Source organism: Coffea arabica, chromosome 2c (genome assembly GCF_036785885.1).
Source record: "Coffea arabica cultivar ET-39 chromosome 2c, Coffea Arabica ET-39 HiFi, whole genome shotgun sequence".
NCBI lineage: Eukaryota > Viridiplantae > Streptophyta > Magnoliopsida > Gentianales > Rubiaceae > Coffea > Coffea arabica.
Genome location: NC_092312.1, coordinates 71,294,621 through 71,313,464, shown reverse-complemented (window position 1 = coordinate 71,313,464; position 18,844 = coordinate 71,294,621). Strand labels below are relative to the sequence as shown.

Genomic DNA, 18,844 nt, shown 5'->3' with positions numbered 1-18,844 from the left:
CCTCCTGTTAAAGATTTTGCTATGATGATGTTTTAACAAACAAGCAAGTAGTGTTCGATGCGAAGAGATTGATGAGGAAGTGGTTTCTGGGGGAGCTCCGGCTGATCTTTTGAAGGGGAGGCGCTCTGCAGCCACGCTGGTGGGTACTTCAATGAAATTGGTACCTGCCTCGCGAAATTCCGGCGAATGAAGATGTCCTGAAATTTGCAATATGCATCATGCAACGGAAGGATATCATCTTCTATAACCTTTCAAGCCTAAAAATTGCCTTGGTGCTATAGCTGTAGAGGAAAGAATTATATGTCGAGAACACGCTCGTGCACATTAGAATCTTCAGCATTTGTCGGACTCTCTGTATTCCTAGTGGAAGTTACTATATGGTACTAGGTTTTATTGAGAGGCCAGAAGCAGGCAAAAGATAAAAAGAACGGGAAGCGAGTTGTCTAAGTTGCCAATGGAAGAAAGGCTTCCTTGACATTACATGAAATCACAGAAATTTTAACATCAAAATTGGTGTTCATGCTTTAAATATATAACAATAAAGATGTCGGAAAGCAAAGAGACTGGAACAAGATACTATCACGCAAGTGGCGAAAAAGTTGAGACTGGGGAACATGACAAAATCGCTTAGACGTTTATCCAGTCATGAGTTCGAGAGTCAAGCGAAGGGTTTATCCAGTCATGAGTTAAGATCCCATGTCTACGAAGGAGTCTGCTCTTTTAATAAGAAAGTAAGATTGAGAATAGGCCTTCAGCCAGCGGAGTCCCAAGGCAATTGCTCGCTCTCGGTTTCTTGACCTGAATTCACTTTTCAAATATGAACAGCCAATGAGTGATTTATTCAGAGAATTTCCTGAGAACATGGATGTCATGTTACTCGTTATGAAAACAATTTCAAAGCCAATTGCTGGAAATGTTTACAACTTTGCCATTGAAGAGTGGATCTCATTGTCCCCCAGGCAAAGACATGAGGAAGGAAGCCAAAATCCATCACACAATCACTTGGCCACCAAACTTTTAAGGCCATCTAACAGCTTTTCGTCTGCCAATCTTGACAGGCTACAACTGTTGTTCATTGTTTCTCAAACATTATATATAAATTGTGTTTCAGTCATAGTTATCATAACGTTTCATCACGACATAATAAGCAGTCTATGACCGATTTTGTGATGGCATCCTCTCAGGTCCATGCCTCTGACGAAAGCTGTTAGTCCTGAGACTACCATCAGCCCCACCAGCTGCTTGATGGAATGGTCCCCAACCCGGGTCTCTATCAATCTGACTCGAGGGAAACGAAGGCAAGTGTTCTCGGTCCCAACCATGGAAGCGATTGGGCAGGGAATTTTCTGCTTCTTGATAGGTTCTTCCAGATGAACTTGAAGGGATGAAATAAAAAGCACCAGTCTGGTCAGACGATGAAGCAACTGGACCAACTTGTGCCACACTCCTATGAGCACTTGATCTCCGTGATCCAGACATCACTGGATTGCGTATTGATGGTGTATTGCTTGGTTGCTGAAAATATGCCTGAAGAGCTTGAACACGGTCTCGGGCCCGAGCTACACTGCCAGGGTAAGGTGGAATCATTGATGAGACAACTGAGCTCCCAGCTCTGGCAGCAGAACTGTGTCCTTATTCAGAATATCATAATGTTAAAAAAAGGAAACAAAAACAACAAAACAATCGCACAGGAAAAATAGCAAAGGCCTGCTGCTGATAGTGATATTGCCTATAGTTAAACTGGCTGGTGAGAAACTTTCTGAGATGGACTACCTAAAATCAACTTTGTTCGTTCAATATAAAATAAAAGTGTCTAAGATGATGTTTTCCTTCTGAACAATAGAACTCAATCCTATTCATTAATTCAATCTATTCCTCCCTTTGGGAGACTAGGGACTTTGATCTGGCAATGACATGTGTACTTTTTGAGGGCTTTGGCCCAGTTACAGGATACATGCATATTCTAGTACAACACCACTTACAAAAGAAGTTGTGACGCCTAATCCAGTAAATGCATATCGGATTACTGATGAACAAATACCAACCTGTGACCAACAATGAAAGGATGCACAAAGGATCCCGATCTCGGAACATCAGAATTCGTTCTAGCTGCTCTTTGAGCCGCGGATGGGATTGAGGGTTGATCAGCACCACCAATGCGACTGCTTGTGGTAGGGAAAGGGGAGGAATGGTGATCCCAACTGTGATAATGAACATCCATGCCAGGGAAAGCATAAGATGCAGGTATCTCATTTGGTACAGATGCACCATTCCAATGATTATTAAAATTAGAACCATCGGAAACGCTAGCATTTGAATTTGATGATGAGGGATGGACTGGTCCAAAGTAGGCAATATATGGGCATGGATGACTCGCAGATGATATAGCTGTATGCTCAGCAAGGATAGCATGTTGTCCAAAAATTTCATGATCTGCAAAATAGGAAATGCCCTATCAATTACCAAGCTTCACAAGACTTGCAGCTTTAAGTCAGAAGAAAAGACCTTACATGCAGTAGATGAGTATTCTCCTTCTCTGCAAAGTGTAAAAAGATAACATGTCAAAACACTGTAAATGAGAAAGAAACAAAAGTAACTCTAAACTTCAAAATGCAATGTGACAACACCATGACCAAATCAAAGCAAGACAACCTTAATGTGACATCAATTGTCGCCTTAATCAAAAAAACAAAATGCCATAAATAAACATGAAACATCCAGTACAAGTACATTAACAGAATAGTGACTTGCTAGTGGTTGAGCAAGGGTTACAGAAAAATAATCAGTACAGCCCATTCTAATGTTGATAACGAATGGTCAACCTTCACCAAGTTCTCAAACCAAAACTTCCAACCTAAAATCTTCAGTTCAAGGTATCAAGGGCCGACCAGGTTGGCCTGTCACCTTGGATTGCAGTACTTAACCATTCCCTCACCTCCACAATGGCCAATTATACTGAAACAGACCTTTTTCAAAAAAGGCAATAACTAATGGATCAAAGCTTGAAGACAACAAACCTTGTTAATGTGAACAATTCTTGTATTTTTAACAAAAATAATCAATACAATGTTGAATAGGAAATCTAGGAACTTTAAATTTACATCTCATCCAGAAAACCAGAGCACCAGAGTCTCCATAAGCCACTTAGACAAGTATATGTGCAAAAACTAGCAATTCCCGCACTAAACCAAACACCAAAATTTTGGCACGCCTTAAAAGCTTTCTGCAGTGCTGTGTGTTAGGCTACCACTGGACCTCGTATATCCCTTCCCATCTAACTGAAAACCGAGTGGGTTTCCTTACTCGAATGGATTTAGAACTCTATTTAAGTAGTCACAAAGTAGAAATGGACTGGATGACCTTGAACTTCTCCTTATGCAGAAAACATATCCAATTTCTTCTCTTCCTATTGGCATTTACAGGCAACATGCATCAAAAATTATGAAGCTTAAATTCTTTAATCCACGAACGCTTCATTTTCTATATCAAAGAGTCAAGCTCTTGGATCTGGTGACTGAACAAGATAGGAGCTTCTCCCCTATTTTTGTGTTTCTCTTAGCTTGAATAAAATATATGCCTTTCAGCTTTAAAGCTTGGCACTACAATGATTAAACTTTCTCCAAATGACTTTCTGTGTGTTCCTACTATTCTAGGAGCATATAATGCTCTACACAAATAACAAGAGGAGAGAGAATAGATGATTGGGGTGGGAGGCAGACTGATCCTATACTTTAAATCTACTCTGCAACAAGTAGTAGTTCTAAATTCTCAATACATTATTAAACACATATTTGAACAAAAACAGACGAGAGTACTTTAGTAAAAAATGCAGCTCACTGCTGGGAATTATAAATTCAGGATCTCAAATCCCACCACACCAAAAAACTCATGATATCATCCACTTAAAAAAAATCCTTTTCAGTATTTTCCCCCCAATGGATAGTAGAAATCATTCAATGATGTAAGAACACCACAGTTGTGCTCCACCACATGGTCCTTAATACTTTCTTTACTGCGAGCCCTGGCTATCACATTTGAATATCTTTTGTTTAGAAGAGTTTAGTGGGAAAAAACAAAGCAAAACACAGCTGTATGGAAGAGCAATTTTTTTTGGATTAGAGACAGAGATGCAGGTAAAGTAGAGGGGCAATTATATATAGGTAAAAAATCTCGATATATAGGTAAAAAGTTATAGGTTTAACCCACACTTAAAGGAAATTGCCCCACTGTCCTTCAAAAATAGTTTATTGGTGTTTCACACTTTTTATGTCCCTACATCCAAATAAGTCAACACACTTAAAAATTAAAAAATAATAATAATAAATAACACCTTGTCTAAACAGAGAGAGAGAGAGACTCAATTTTCCATTTATTCTCTTTCTCAGTCTTTTCCAACGTGCTCCAGCAGACAAACCCATTTGAAAAGTTTTTCACTTACGCAGTGGAGCTTCCTAAGTGCTCATTCTTTTTTTTTTTCATCTTAACAAGAAATCTAGAGAAAATTTATTAGAAGAGAAGAAAACTCCTTTATTAGGAACTTGACATTTGAGAGATACTTTTTTTTTTTTTGCTCAATTTTGAATTGACTATGTACATAACTTTTGGCATGTATTGATTACATTGTTAGTTAAACATATATCTTTTGATACCGTTAGTAGTAGAATTTCACATGTTAAGTTTGCCCCCACTGAATCACATTCTAGCTCAGCCCCTTCTCAGAGGTAACAACTAATGAAACACAAATGGCTTCTTGGATGTGATATTCAGTTGCAGAAACCAAACCCACCTCAAGGTGAGAATTCAAAAACATCGAAAACTGAGAGATTTGCTGTAGCATTCAAAAGTTCACAAAAGAATGCATCATGAAACGAAAGTCAAATTCATTTAGAAAGTATATTGTGGTTGTACTCACTCAAAAGATGAAGGTAGCCGAGTCAATCCGCTAAATGGACACCAATGAACTCCAATAGACTGCAAAAACTGCTAATATGTAAGAAACTTGAGTTGTCATAAATATTGAAAACATAGAACAAGAAGTATTCTCTACTCTAATAATTTACATACGTGGTTAAAAACAAAAGTATGAGCACATTATTCCACAAGCTGAATTCTAAAACATGTTTTTACAAGTATAGTAGTCCACATTCTGAAAGAGGTGCAGCAGATCCGGGAAAAAACACAAGACAAAATGCACACCATAACTCATAGCTTCAGTTACCAGTAAAAAGTAACACAATCAAGTGCAGTAACATAGCCACCATATGAAACCAATTTCATAGCAAGATATACCATTGCTGCATACTAAATGATTATCCAAACCTGAAGAGCATAAGTGTGTGTAGATTATACTTAAGCATATTGGTTCATACTTCAAAACATCACACGCTAATCAAGAAAAAAGTTTAAGGAACTGATATTTGGGACATGAAAGAAATGTACAAACAATTCCAGTTTCTATCTTCGAGCAATTGCAGGAATGCAGTTAACTCGTGTGCTGATAGATCAAGTAACTTCTCTATAGTTGGCAGTTATCAATAAAATGAAACCTGAAGTCCTTTAACATGTGTAAACATGTAGATGCATCTCCTTCCATAATGACTGTGTATGTGGTCCACAGCTATACTCAGTGTTGTCTTCTCAAACTTACAACCAACAGATTAAACAACCAGTTCTTGCCCAGAACCCTGAGCCACATTCATTACAGAAAAGTGTGAACTTAATTCCTAGAGCCTAAGACACTTCTAGCTCAGAAAAACAATAACAATTGACAATGTACAAGTAAAAATATACTAATTTGGTGATACTTCTTTTCATTAGCTAAAATACTCCTTCAGCACACAACCTTTAATAAGGAAAGCTCTTCACTAATCTTATGTATAGCGACAACCAACATGAGAGAGAAGGAACAGAATACAAAAGATCGTATGAAACGTCCATAGCTTGCAGTCAGTTTTTTTATTCTTTCTATTTTCTTTTTTTAACAGATGCTGGGGAACAAACTGCATATAGATTATTAGCACAAACTCCAGATGCAGATTCTCAATGAAGAAGATGGCCAAGATTATTAATGGTCCACTTACATTCTTCATAATGTGATTTCGTTCTTGTTCCATCTTGACATTTAACACGTAATTACTAGCAGCCAAACTAGAGCCAGTAGGAAAATCAAAGTGGCAATACATCAGGTCAGCAAACTCAGACAGCACAACACTTCTTTCTACAAACTCAAAGCTATTTATATATGCTTGTGCGTGTGTCAATGTGACACTCTTTTCCAATCACAGACCATCAGCAAGCTACCATAGTCATAGAACATGAGAAAAATAGAAAACCACAGAAGCCAAAACATAGAAAAACTCTTAACAGAGGATCAACAAGATATATTACCATTTCAGAGTAGCTAAGGTCATAAAGATCTTCATCATGAGCAAATTCATCCATGTTGAACTCAGGTAGCTGTCGACAGCCAGTTGCATACAGCCACTGGCCTTTCTCAATCTTTCGACAATTGGGACACTGCATTGCACCCTTAGCATTAAACGCAGAACCAATGCAATCTGCATGAGAACGAGAGACATACCCATAGGAGAAATGGGAACAGTCAGTCATCGTCAAATCACAGTGAAGTTTGTTTGAGCACAGAAAAAGATGGCTCCCATAGAATTCATTAAAGACATTAATTTTGCTGATTACATTGGCCAAAATTCAAGCCTCTTATGCTTAATATGTTCCATAATGACTAGTAGGAAATCAATGCAAGACAGGAACATCCTTGGCAAAAATATATGACAGCACAACCTACCATTCAAGATCATAATAGTTTCAATAATCAAACTGAAGATTCGATGAACCAGAAGCAATAACAAACTGTTAATTCAATGAAAGTTTTGATTTCATATCCAGTCACAGAAGTAGCACATGCTAACCCATCTGAAGTAATTCTTCATTTGTCATCCTAAAATGGATAGGGGCACAGTAGAACATAAAGACATAAAAAGGGCACTCTCATCTGCTGGTTGGGAGATAGGTTGGGAGATAGGCTCACCCCTTTTCAACTGCTTTCTGATTGATTGATTTCTTTAGGACTCAAGAAGGTTATGAAGAATATTGTGCAGGTGAAAAATATTAATACTGTATGAAGTATCAGATGACCACCGACCACTCTCCTTCAAAATGCACCACATGACATGGAAAGGGAAAGGGAGAGGAAGCACGCTGTCAACTTTAATATTGATATCCATGAACCTCTACAAATTCTGAAAAGATTGCTACCATAACAAACAGGTGCTCAATTTATACAACCTGCCAGCTTCTTTCCTAATATGGGCTAAGCCTATCCTCGTATCCCCTAGATTACCAACTCCTAACATTGCCTCCCAAGCAGGTGTCCTCAAAAAGAGGACATAACATCAGGAGTTTCAAGAGGCCATACAGCTTTGAAAATATATATATATATATATATATATATATGCCTCCTCAACTCAGTATTCAGCACAATAAAACAAAGGTTGAAAACTCTCCTTGCACTTCAATTTTTTTTGCTTCCTTTCTTTATGAACTCCTGTACCAACTTGTTCAAACATCCTTAAAAGTTGTAGTTAAAACCACATAAGTTCCTCAAGTCATTAGAGGACCTACTAATACATATCTTTTCTACTTCTTAAAAAAAAAAAGGAAATCATTAAATCTTTATCCCTCAATAATACCTCAGCAAGGACAATAGTCTATCACAATTTCCCATCCCTGGCATTGTACTTAAAAAATTCATCCAACGCAAATATTCCCTAATAAAACCGAAGCAATAGGTCAATAGAATCGACTGTTAGCCAGCAAAATTCAACATTCCCATATTATATGTCTATCATATTCCACTTCACAAATGACAAATTCTGAATAGGCTGAAAAAAGCCCCAGCATCCTGAACCACAATCGAAGCGGCAATATTAATGGCAAAAGGGAACATATATTGAGTTGACTATATATTTTCTGGTGAAATGGGACCAAATTTCTGAATTGTACAATACTGTTCCTTTTTAGATGATTTGCTTTTATGTAGTGACATTCCCAAATAGAAAATCAGAGTTCATGAAGCATAAAGCAATAGTTTTAGCCATAGAGAGCAATCACAGCCAAAACATAAGCCTATTGCGTAAAGAAAGCAGAAATCTCAGAAAAGGACAAAGAAGATCAAAAGGTCATATCAAATTTAGCATTTTTGTCACATCATGTTATCCAGAATTTTATCGGATACTAATATTCACTACAGAATCTTTTTTAAAAGGTGTCAACTGAATCAAATTGAAGAATCTAGCGCATAATATGACCCTCAATAAGAATCAAACAGGGTACTATAAGTTTATTATATACAAGTACATAAGAATTGGGTGCTGGGCAATGGTTCAGACTCAGATGATTGTTAGTTTAGACAACTGGATAGTTACACCTGCAGAGCAGCCACATGCAATATGGCATGGTGAAAGACAGGCATGCCATGTCATGTGATCAACAGGTGCTGTTACCCCAGAATTTGAGCCCATATTAGGTGTATGAACATTGTGCAATAGTATATAAGGCTTCTGGCTGTTGGCTACTAACTACTTAGATTACAAATGTCCAGCCAGCGGTTTTGATTCCAAAAGTTGCCACACAAATCTCAGTCTTCAAACCATTTCTTTTCTTCATTACTAGCAGATTGCAAAGAAAGTCATCTTTTAGTACACCGGAACACTGTCAAAATTCTCACTAAAAATTCAGACCTAAACCCAAGGAAACCTTCAAACCATTTCTTTTCTTCGTTAGTACCAGATTGCAAAGAAAGTCAATCTTTTAGTACACCAGAACACTGTCAAAATTCTTACTAAAAATTCAGACCTAAATATAAAGAAACCTTCACACAATCATCAGGACTCGAGAAAAATGCAATATGATTATAAATAGTAACGAGCTAAATCCTTGGGAAATTATATGATATCTTCAGCTCTTAAAAGGAACAATACAAGGAGCAAAGAACGAATGGGCAAGCAGATGGCATTTAATAACTTTCAAACTTAAAGGGTCTTTTTTCCATTCTTGAAAAATAATGGCCAGCAATCATTCCCATATATCAAATACTTTTTTTGGTATGAATGATGGATAACTCTCTCCTAGTCTTAAAATGTGCCATCATTTTTTATGAGCATTTGACTAATGCAATCCTTCTTGCCTTTACCAAGATTGGAATCTAAATACTTAGCCCTTCTTTCACAAAGTCAACTGGGAAGTAATAACCTCAGGCTCTTAAGTCCAAGGGAAAGCGGTAATCCATCAATTGAGCACAACAGAAACACAAAGTCTAGCAAGATCAATTGATTGCTCCAAAATTCAAGAAATGAGGTGCACCTACTGAATTATCCAATACAGGTTACAAAATATCAGCTCACTGTTCAATACACTCAAGGGAAGCAAAAGAATCAGATGTAAGGTTGTCCTTCTGCTTCATTTTTATCAGATTTTACAGCTAAGAGAAAGTACTAATGCCTTGTATTAATGAGCTTAGACTAATTTGCAGTTAAAAGAAACTGAAAGTTGTGCAAATGTGACGGTATATCTATTTGAGTGAATCCAAAGCCATCATTTCTATTCCAATATAATTACACTTGAGAGATAAATCAATACAATCTCTTGGGAAGTTCTTAAAATAAATCCGCCCACATCCATAAAAAAACACACACACACAAAAATTATCATCTTTTCTCAAACGCATTTTCCCCAAACACCAGTGCTGCAACCAACAAACCATGACTTGACCAAAACCCAAGAAAATTAAGCTTTTACAAACGATCAAGCCACAATTTATCTAGATGTTGTGGAAAACACTAACAACCTGTAGTGGTGGAAGTAGCCAAATCCTAAAGGTCAAACTTTAATCAACCCAACTCACTATAACCCTTCCCTGCCACTATTAGATCGTCATTTCAACATTATTTTCAAAACAAATAATACTAGTAAATACTTCTACAGCTTTCATGCATGTATAAACACACTTGCCCACCTCATCAACCACATAATTCAGCAAAAATTGAGAAATAAAATAGCAAAAACCGATCAAATTGGAATAATCCAAAACCACAAAAATACAAACTTCAATCCGCCCCAACTTAGTAAATTAAACTCAACTGACCACTCTTTCTCGATCATTTTGCAGTTATCTAAAATTAAAGAATCAGATCTCAATAATTACAAGGGAAAGTATACAATCAAAATAACTAAAACCGTGAGAACAAAGCTAATGAAAAAAAAAAATCATAACTCACCGAGGTGGAATTGGTGACCGCATTGAAGCTTAGCCCAAGATCTATCCCCATTATCAGTCACAGCATCCAAACAAATCGAACACGGAACGGTGACCAATGCTTCCCCTTCTCCCTCTCCTCCTCCTCCTCCTCCAACTCCATCGCCGTCATCTAGAATATCCCCACCGTCCAATCCCATCTCCAATCAAATTAAATTAAATTAAATTAATCAACCACCACCAAAACCCTAAATTATCCCACCTCGATTCCTCCAATTAAATTAACAATTCACCCAAATTAACCAAATCCCAGCAATCCCCTCAATTCCCTCAAACAGAACCCCCCAAAAAAAAACAGAGCAAGCATTCAATCTCCAAGTCTAATCCCTTTTTATCTATTTGGGCCTTTTCCTTGATCTTTCTTCCTTTCCTTCTTTCCCCCAAAATTAAAGTCAAAATTCAGAGCCGATTGCTTATGGATATGTCGGTGTAGATATAGATATAGATAAAGATAGCTTGTAAGAGAGAGATGGATAGGGGAAAAGACGGGAAGACGAGAGCTTTTACGATGTGAAGAAGAAAAAACATGTGAGGGGAGGATTGGTTGGGGGAAACGTGTTTTCTCGCTCTCTCTTTTTTTTTTTTTTTCGGGGATGGGGGCAATTGGGTAGTAGTGGTAGTACTGTAATTTTTGGCGTCAGCAAGGAGTCAGGGACACCGCCTGTTTTGGGGCCGTTGGATTTGGTAACTATGCAGACAGAAGCAGAAAGCAGGGGTGGGACCAAACCAAACCAAACCAAACCAAACCGCCGTATGTGATGGACTACTGATGGTAAGTTGGGAACTCCCACTGCTATTGTATTAATCTGATAATTTCAGAAACCTCCCTTGAAGTTTATGACAATTTCACTTAGTTCTTTTTAAGTTTTAAAAATTATACATACCTTTCTTGTGTTTATCATTTTGGTGACAAAAACTATTTAATAGTCAAAAATCCAAAATGCCATCATGAAATTATAAAATTCGTTTTACCTTCTTATGCAATTCTTTAAAAAATATGGAACATGCACAAAATCTCAAATAAATTTTCGACTCTTATCTCTACTATTTTAAATCTTTCATACTCCCACATCTTAAATTAATACCATTGTCACCGTGACCACCACCACTATTAATCCCTAAATTTTTAAACCTCAATCTAAGTTAAAAAAAAAAAAAAATCAACGCTGTTAAACTCAAAAATTTCACTAATAACATCATATTCCTTAAATGTTGGAGTACCACCACTAGCGCCATTCTTTTTCCTTCACCTTACATCCTCTTCTATTCATCTTTAGATTCCCCCGAGCAAAGTCAAAATTAATTTGTATTGTGTTAAAATTGTATTTAGGACATAATTAGTTATTTCACGAGAGAATCTTGTTTTTGTTTCCATTAAATGACTAATTGTGTGATGCATTCATATGCACGAGATTATGAGCGAATTGTTTGATTGCATGCAAAATATTAATATATTAAGGTTATTATGATCATCTTATAGGGTCAAAGAAAGTAAGTATAATATTTAAAATTTCAAAAGCATTTGGTGAACTTTTCAGAAACCTCAAGGGAGGTTTTTAAAATTATCCCTTGTAATACATTTGTGGTTGGAGCACATCACATTTAGGCGAGTATTAATCTTAATACAACGTGTTTGCATAATCTTATAGTAGAAAAAATAGATTTTTTTTTTAACATTAATATATCTAAATTACGCCAAACTTTTAGCATATAAGTGCACATGCTCAGATTAACTACATCTCATGTGTTTCGATACTTTACCAGAAAAAAGGGAAATGAAACACGTGATTGTTAGATTGAGACTGAATATATGAGCCTGTTTGACAAGAAATATAAAGGACACGCGTCAGAAGGGTTTGAAGACGTGTAAAATGTAGTAATAAAAATGATGAAGATAAATGTATACACTTATAATAAAATAAATTAGATATATATTAGATGCATTAAAGATTGTCTATTGAGTCGCCTTGAAAAATATATTTTTGAAATAGAAAATCTCTTGCATTTAGGGAACTTGATCACTCATCTTACAGTGAAGGTTCCCAGATTTCTTTTTATCCTATTTTCCATTTCCAATACTTCTTTCTTTCTATGCTCTCGCCAAATATTAGAAAAAAAAAAAAACAACTTTGATTTGCATTTGGATTGAATGATTTGAAAATCTCTCGGATTCCTCGAGTTGCTTGGATATTTTGCGAGGTATTTTTGTTTATAATCTACCAATTATTTATAAACAAAGGCGTCGTTTGGATTGAAGGAATGGCAAGGCGAGGAAAAGAGAGGATTCTACTAAAAAAGAAAAGAAAGTAGAGTAGAGAAAACTTGAGCTCATTTGTCTTATTTGAATTACGGAAGGAAAGGAAACTATTATGAATTAATTACATTTTTATCCATAATTTAAAAAGTCTAGTTTGTAAACACCTGATATGTTTTTAGAAAATTTCAAAAATTTCATTAATCTTGATGTCCTTTCCCTTCATTTCCACCCACTTTTGGACAGAAAATTGACTAAAAAAAATAACTAAATTTTATCCCTCCCTTTCCTTTCTAAACCTTTCTTTCCTTCCTCATAGACTAATCCAAACAATAAAAATCTTGTCCCTTTATTTCCTTTCCTTTCCCTCCCATTTACTCAAAATAAACAATGCCTAAAGTTGATAGATTACAAATTTAGATACCTCTTGAGTCATCCACACGACCTATTTAAGAGAATTTCAAATCTTTTATCAAATCTTTCAATGCAAACATAGCTTTAAAGCTTAGATATTTTCAAAGGCTACTTTCTAAATAAGTATGTGTTATGGTTCGTGGTGCAAATGAGCCAAGTTTAATCAAACTATTAACGAGTTTATTCGGTCAAAGTTCACATTGGCCGATTCGAGCTAACTTCAACCAATTCGAATTGCTTGACAAGCTCGAGTTTAAGCCTTATATTTGATACTTGAAAGCCTGTAGACCTTAATCAAGTTCAATCGATCTTCAATTATAATTATATATTGTAAATTTTTATATTGTTTAGTGTGAAACATCTATCATATCCATTGTTTAGAATAATATAAAAATATTGATTTATATCACTTAAGTTCAGCTAAAATACAATCAAGCTCAAAACGTAGTTCGAGTAAGCTAAAACCAAATTAAACTCGAACTCCAGTATTTTAGCTAGAATCAACCACAATCGAACTCAAGATTAGGGCTGCAAATGAATTGAACCGTTTGCGAGTGGGTCGAGTCAAAACTCGACTCGAGATCGAGATGGCCAAATCGAACTCAAGTTCAAAAATATTAAGTTCGTCGCGAGCTCGAGTATATATATATTTTTTTATTTTAATAATAAAATTACATATATATCCTTAATATTTTATTATTTATTAAGAAAAAATATTACATTATATTTTTTAAAAAATAATTATTTTTTATTTTTTCGAGTTCGAATTTTAAATTGGCAGCTCGTTGAATTTGAGTTTGAATTCGAGCTCGATAAAATTAAGTTAAGACTCGGCTCGATTAGACTGAAGTTCAACTCGACTCTACTCGTTTGCAGCCCTACTGAAGATGCACTATTCAAGTTTGATTCGAGTGACTTGTACTTCTAATAACGGTATCACACGGCATTATATAGTCAAAAAACAAATAATTGCCAGCTAGTATGATATTAAGAAAAGATAATGGTAGAACAAAATCAGTAAAATAATCGTCTTATTTTATTGTTTAAGATCTGAATATTACCATATAAGATTCCCATTTAGGAAAACTCTCACATGCATATATTACGTGTCCTGCATATTACTGTATTATAAACTTTGATATAACAGATCTTTTTTACTAATTTTGTTTAATTTGTAAATTCACCACAAAACATTTATTATCGATTTGGCGAAAGTGGAATGCTAGCATAGAATTTTAACGGGCAATTGGCAAAAACAGTCGTATGAGACGTAACTCATAAATGTAATAATCTACGTGAAAAATGAGTAGGATGAAACTTTTACATATAATTTTTTTTAATAATGAACTTTTACATATAATTAAGTTGTAGGAGTTGAAAGTTAAAGACGTCGGATAAAGGCCTTAAACCTAGGATGAAGGCTGCAATTTACCTAGAAATAATACACGCATTTAACGAGTGGCATTCGTAGATCCAGGTGATTAATGTATATGAGAGACAAGGTTTAAAGGATGAATCTTCGAGACATTGTTTAAAGGTTTAATCTGTCGTATATGTGTATACGAGCAAACTTTACGTACTAGCGGGGTGTTTGCATATCACATATATAAAATTTCAAGTTTAAATTCAAATTGTAATTAGTTATTAAACATTTGTACTTACTATTGCATATACTGTCAATGTAGAAAAAAATTAAATATTTTTTACATATGTCAATTCAAATAACAGTTAATATGGAGAAAAACAGGTTGGATGGTTCGGTGGAAGGGAGTGTAAATGACAGATTTTAAATTCGAACCATCCCACTTATACTAAAAAAAAAAAATAGCTAATGTTTCCTTTGAAAAAATATAACAAGGGTTAGATTTATGAAAAATGCAAACAATACTGGCCTTTTAAGTTGTTGAGCCAAATTGGACTTTCAAGGATATTATTTGTACTTAAAAAATATCAAATTCTGTTAAAGAACAGTAAATTCGCACAATTTGTTTATTACTTCTATGAACTTCACGTAATTTAGATTTTAGACAACACTAGGTAAAAACAAAAAAATGCACATTTTGAAGTACTCATCCAACTAACGATTTTTAGAGAATTGCATAAAAGGAGGGGGAAAAAAATAACTTTTTTTTTTTGAAAAGAAAGAAAGAAAAAAAAAAAGAACTCTTGTCAGAAAATTAGATTTGTATTTTGTTGACGTTATCAAGGGCCAGTCAATGCGTCGAAGCCATTGACGCACGTGTCAAATGCACCTGAACACGTGCACATAATATGTTGTCCTAACCAACACACGCGGTCAAAGGCGTACTACGTGATTGACTATTAATTGTATCCATACACACATAATACTTTTCCTTTTTAAAGAAGCTCAAAGTCATAATTCCGTATTTACTCAAGCTCTACCGCAATTACTCAATACCCTTTAAAATTTTACCATGCTAGTTAATACCCGTGGAGTCATTTTGATATTTAAGTCAGTAATTGTTGGGAGTTATATTGGGTGAGTTAGAGCACATACCTTTTGAGTGGGTAAAGAATCAATATTTATACCAGATGACTTAGAAAGCAAAATGATGAAGTCTACAGGTAATCTGATCTCGTACGATAGGATAAGACGCGATAGCTGGCAGTGTCAGTAGTAAAATTGAATAATAAGGTGATTGACTGTCACATCAATCATATCAATCATCGATTAATACGAGTATGAGGGGGTGGGCTGAAGCTTCTGATGACCCCATATAAGTAAGCTATGCCAAGACAAGTCTCTACGAAGGCTCAATATCGGCCGAAGTGGCCGAGCTATCCATACCATGCAGGTTAATTATTTTAGAAGGTGAAGGAGAAAATGAAGGACCAAAAATGCTTGTAAGTAAAATGCCAAATACTCATAATTAGGCCAACCAAGAAAATTGTTTGTCAATGTGTCAATCCTCGTAATTCAGAGACAAAAGCAAGAGGCGCACCAAATCTTTTGCTCGTTGGATTCTCCTCTGGACTAGTTGTCGATTCAGATATTTGTCACTTGTCTTTCTTGTATCTAATTAAAATAGTGGACGTTTCATGATTCCATGATTAGACACAGCGACCTTCGTAGATTATCTTGACATAGTTCAAAATCAAATTTTCTTTCACCAATATTGGAGTAGAAAACTAGGCTCATTAAGGGTCCGTTTGTTTCGGGTGAAAATATTTTCCAGGAAAATATTTTCCTAATTTCCTGTGTTTGGTTGCACAAAAGTTACTGAAAACATTTTCCTATGTAAAATATTTTCACTCATCTTACTTCCAAACTTATTGAAGTTGTTTTCCGAAATACATGCATCCCACCTGTAGTATGTTCCAAACTTACTGAAAACATCTTGTAGTATGTTCCTTTTTTTTTTTTAGTGTAAACAGGATGACTCGAATCCAAGACCTCTTCCTTACACTCCCTCCCCCGTACCACCCAACCCAACCCTCCCCCTAGTATATTCAAAATTAAAAAAAACCCTATCTTGCTCATCCTATGCTAGTAATTAATTATGTATAATAGGGACTTTCTTTTCTAGAGAAACTTTCAGCAGTGAGAGTGCAAGATATATGTCACAATAAGCATTGCATGTGATTGATATTTGACATTAAATGACCAGCAATTTGTTTATTGCTTAAGGAGATATTTTTTATTCATATATACATTTCTCTAAGATTTTTTAAAGTTAAACAATGAGATAAATTTTCTTATTTTGCATGGGAAGAAGTATGTAGTTATAATGTGTAGAAAGTAAAGATAGAGATAAAAGTGAAAATATTTCAAAAGTTAAACAAGCACCAGAAAAATGAAGTAAGAAAATATTTTCAATAAGCTAACCAAACACCTGAAAATGATGAAAGGGAAATGATTTTCATGGAAAATTACTTCCACGGAAAATATTTTTCCAAGGAAAATATTTTACTTCCAACCAAACAGACCCTAAAACCTTTATCTCGTCCTTTGGGAAATGGGATGTGCATTTGGTCCAAATCCTTGCCAGCTCTTGTCATTTTCTACTTTAAATTCCTTCATTAACAACTTGCAGGCCAAGTTGGTTGAAGTTGGTTTGACCGTTTATCTAAACTTTTAATGCATAACCAGCTTTATCATATATATATATATATATATATATTGATAAAATCAGCTTTATCATATTCCTGGATAGATATCTATGGTGAGATGACCAGAGTAATATTTATGTCTCTGAACTGAATAGAACTGTGGATGAAGATGTCTCCATAGCCAGGCCTCTTTGTAGCAACGTAATAATGGATTAATTCTACTTTCATCCCTGAATTTATATTACTTTTCCGGACTTCAATTTTGGATACTTTGCACCCTAAACTCTTAATTTTGAACATTTTACACTCTAAACTTTTAATTTTGTCCAATTTAATTAAGTCCAATCAATGACTACATTCTCAAAATTAATGAGATAAAGAACGGTGAAAATTAGTGACAATGTACCGTTTTATTTTAACTACAATTTTTTAACTTTTTGACCACTTTTAGTACAATGTCATTGATTTATAAGGTCTCAATTACTAATATTATTAGTAAAATTAACAAGATAAAAAGATAGTATAAATGAATGACAAAATGTATTGTTTTATTTTTGTTGTGATACTTTGGCATTTTTCGATTGCTTTTGACACATCAGTATTTGATTTGTTGGGTCCTCTATGTTGTTAATTTTACTAAAGTTATCATTGATTGGACTTAAATACGATAAGCTTGAGAGTTTATGACGCAAAATGTTTAAAATCAAGAGTTTATGGTGTAAAGTATTCAAAATTGAAGTTTAGAGTGCAAAGTAAAAGGTGATATAAGTTCAAGGGTTCAAAGTGGAATTTGTCCTAAAATATTAATTTTGAACACTAACTCATTTCGACTAGCAAGAATTTGGTTGGAGCTGGAAATATTGGTCATAAATCATATGCTCTGCGTGAAGAGCAAAAACAAGACGAAGTACAAAGTATCCCTCGGGAAATTAAAAATAGAACAGCCAGGCTTGGTGGGCTGGGTGTTTTAGTTTGACTTCCTTGAAAGGAAAATCTACTCTTGAGATTCAAAACCACCTATCTGCATCGTACTTTAAAAATGAATATGAATCGGGTCAAATTCACTTAAAAAAAAAAGAATGTAATTCCAGTCATATCTTATTTTTTTAAATATAGAAATAAAAATGAATCGAGCCATTTTTTTTAATCTATTAATGAAAAAGTAAATTTTATAACCACTGACAGTGTATACATTATCACCGTTAGATCCATGACATATGTGCAAAAATTGAATTTTAAATTTAAGTTTTACATAGTTATCATTCATCCAACGTTATCAGTATAGGAAAGATTAATTCTAAATTGAAATACTACAACTTTTTTACCTCAAAAAACTGACCATATATGGTTACGTGATAGATTCAGGATAAAAAGTGATTGAAAATAAAAGTTGAATCTGAATTTTATCGACTTAATTTTATAAGAAACGTAGAAGTTACTCTTTAAAAAATAAAGAACAAATGGGTTTGTTTGGATACACATATTATTTCAAATAATATTTCGCTTGCATCATAAACACATTTTCAACTCACCTTTTTATATTTTCAATCAACTTATTATCTCACATACATCACATAATAAAAAGTGTTTTGAACGATTTTCTCAAATTAAAAATATAAAAGCATGGCTGGGTCGGCCGGTGCTTTAGTTTGACTTCCTTGAAAGAAAAACCTACTCCAAGAGATTCAATACCTATTGCGTCATAGTAGGGAATTCTTTGCTTTTCGTCAAATTATGCTCCGAGCCAACGAATATGTATGGCTCCAACCTTCGAA

At 34.8% G+C, this 18,844-nt stretch overlaps 1 protein-coding gene across 5 annotated transcripts; it reads right to left on the bottom strand.

The window, feature by feature from the left end:
* Positions 1–818: 818 nt before the first annotated feature.
* Positions 819–10,860, bottom strand: LOC113727684 (E3 ubiquitin-protein ligase RFI2). Of its 5 annotated transcripts, none has more exons than XM_027251968.2 (6): positions 10,293–10,860; positions 6,388–6,557; positions 4,913–4,980; positions 2,506–2,536; positions 2,046–2,433; positions 819–1,631 (listed from the first exon to the last, which is right to left on the bottom strand). In XM_027251968.2, the coding sequence occupies exons 1-6, from the start codon at positions 10,468–10,470 to the stop codon at positions 1,153–1,155; spliced, it is 1,314 nt and encodes a 437-aa protein (XP_027107769.1). In that variant the 5' UTR covers positions 10,471–10,860; the 3' UTR covers positions 819–1,152. The 5 variants fall into 5 exon arrangements, with proteins under 5 accessions (XP_027107769.1, XP_027107771.1, XP_071932418.1 ...); XM_027251970.2 differs by having other exon boundaries at positions 819–1,624; positions 2,511–2,536; XM_072076317.1 differs by having other exon boundaries at positions 819–1,564; positions 2,511–2,536.
* Between the last annotated feature and the right edge of the window lie 7,984 nt (positions 10,861–18,844).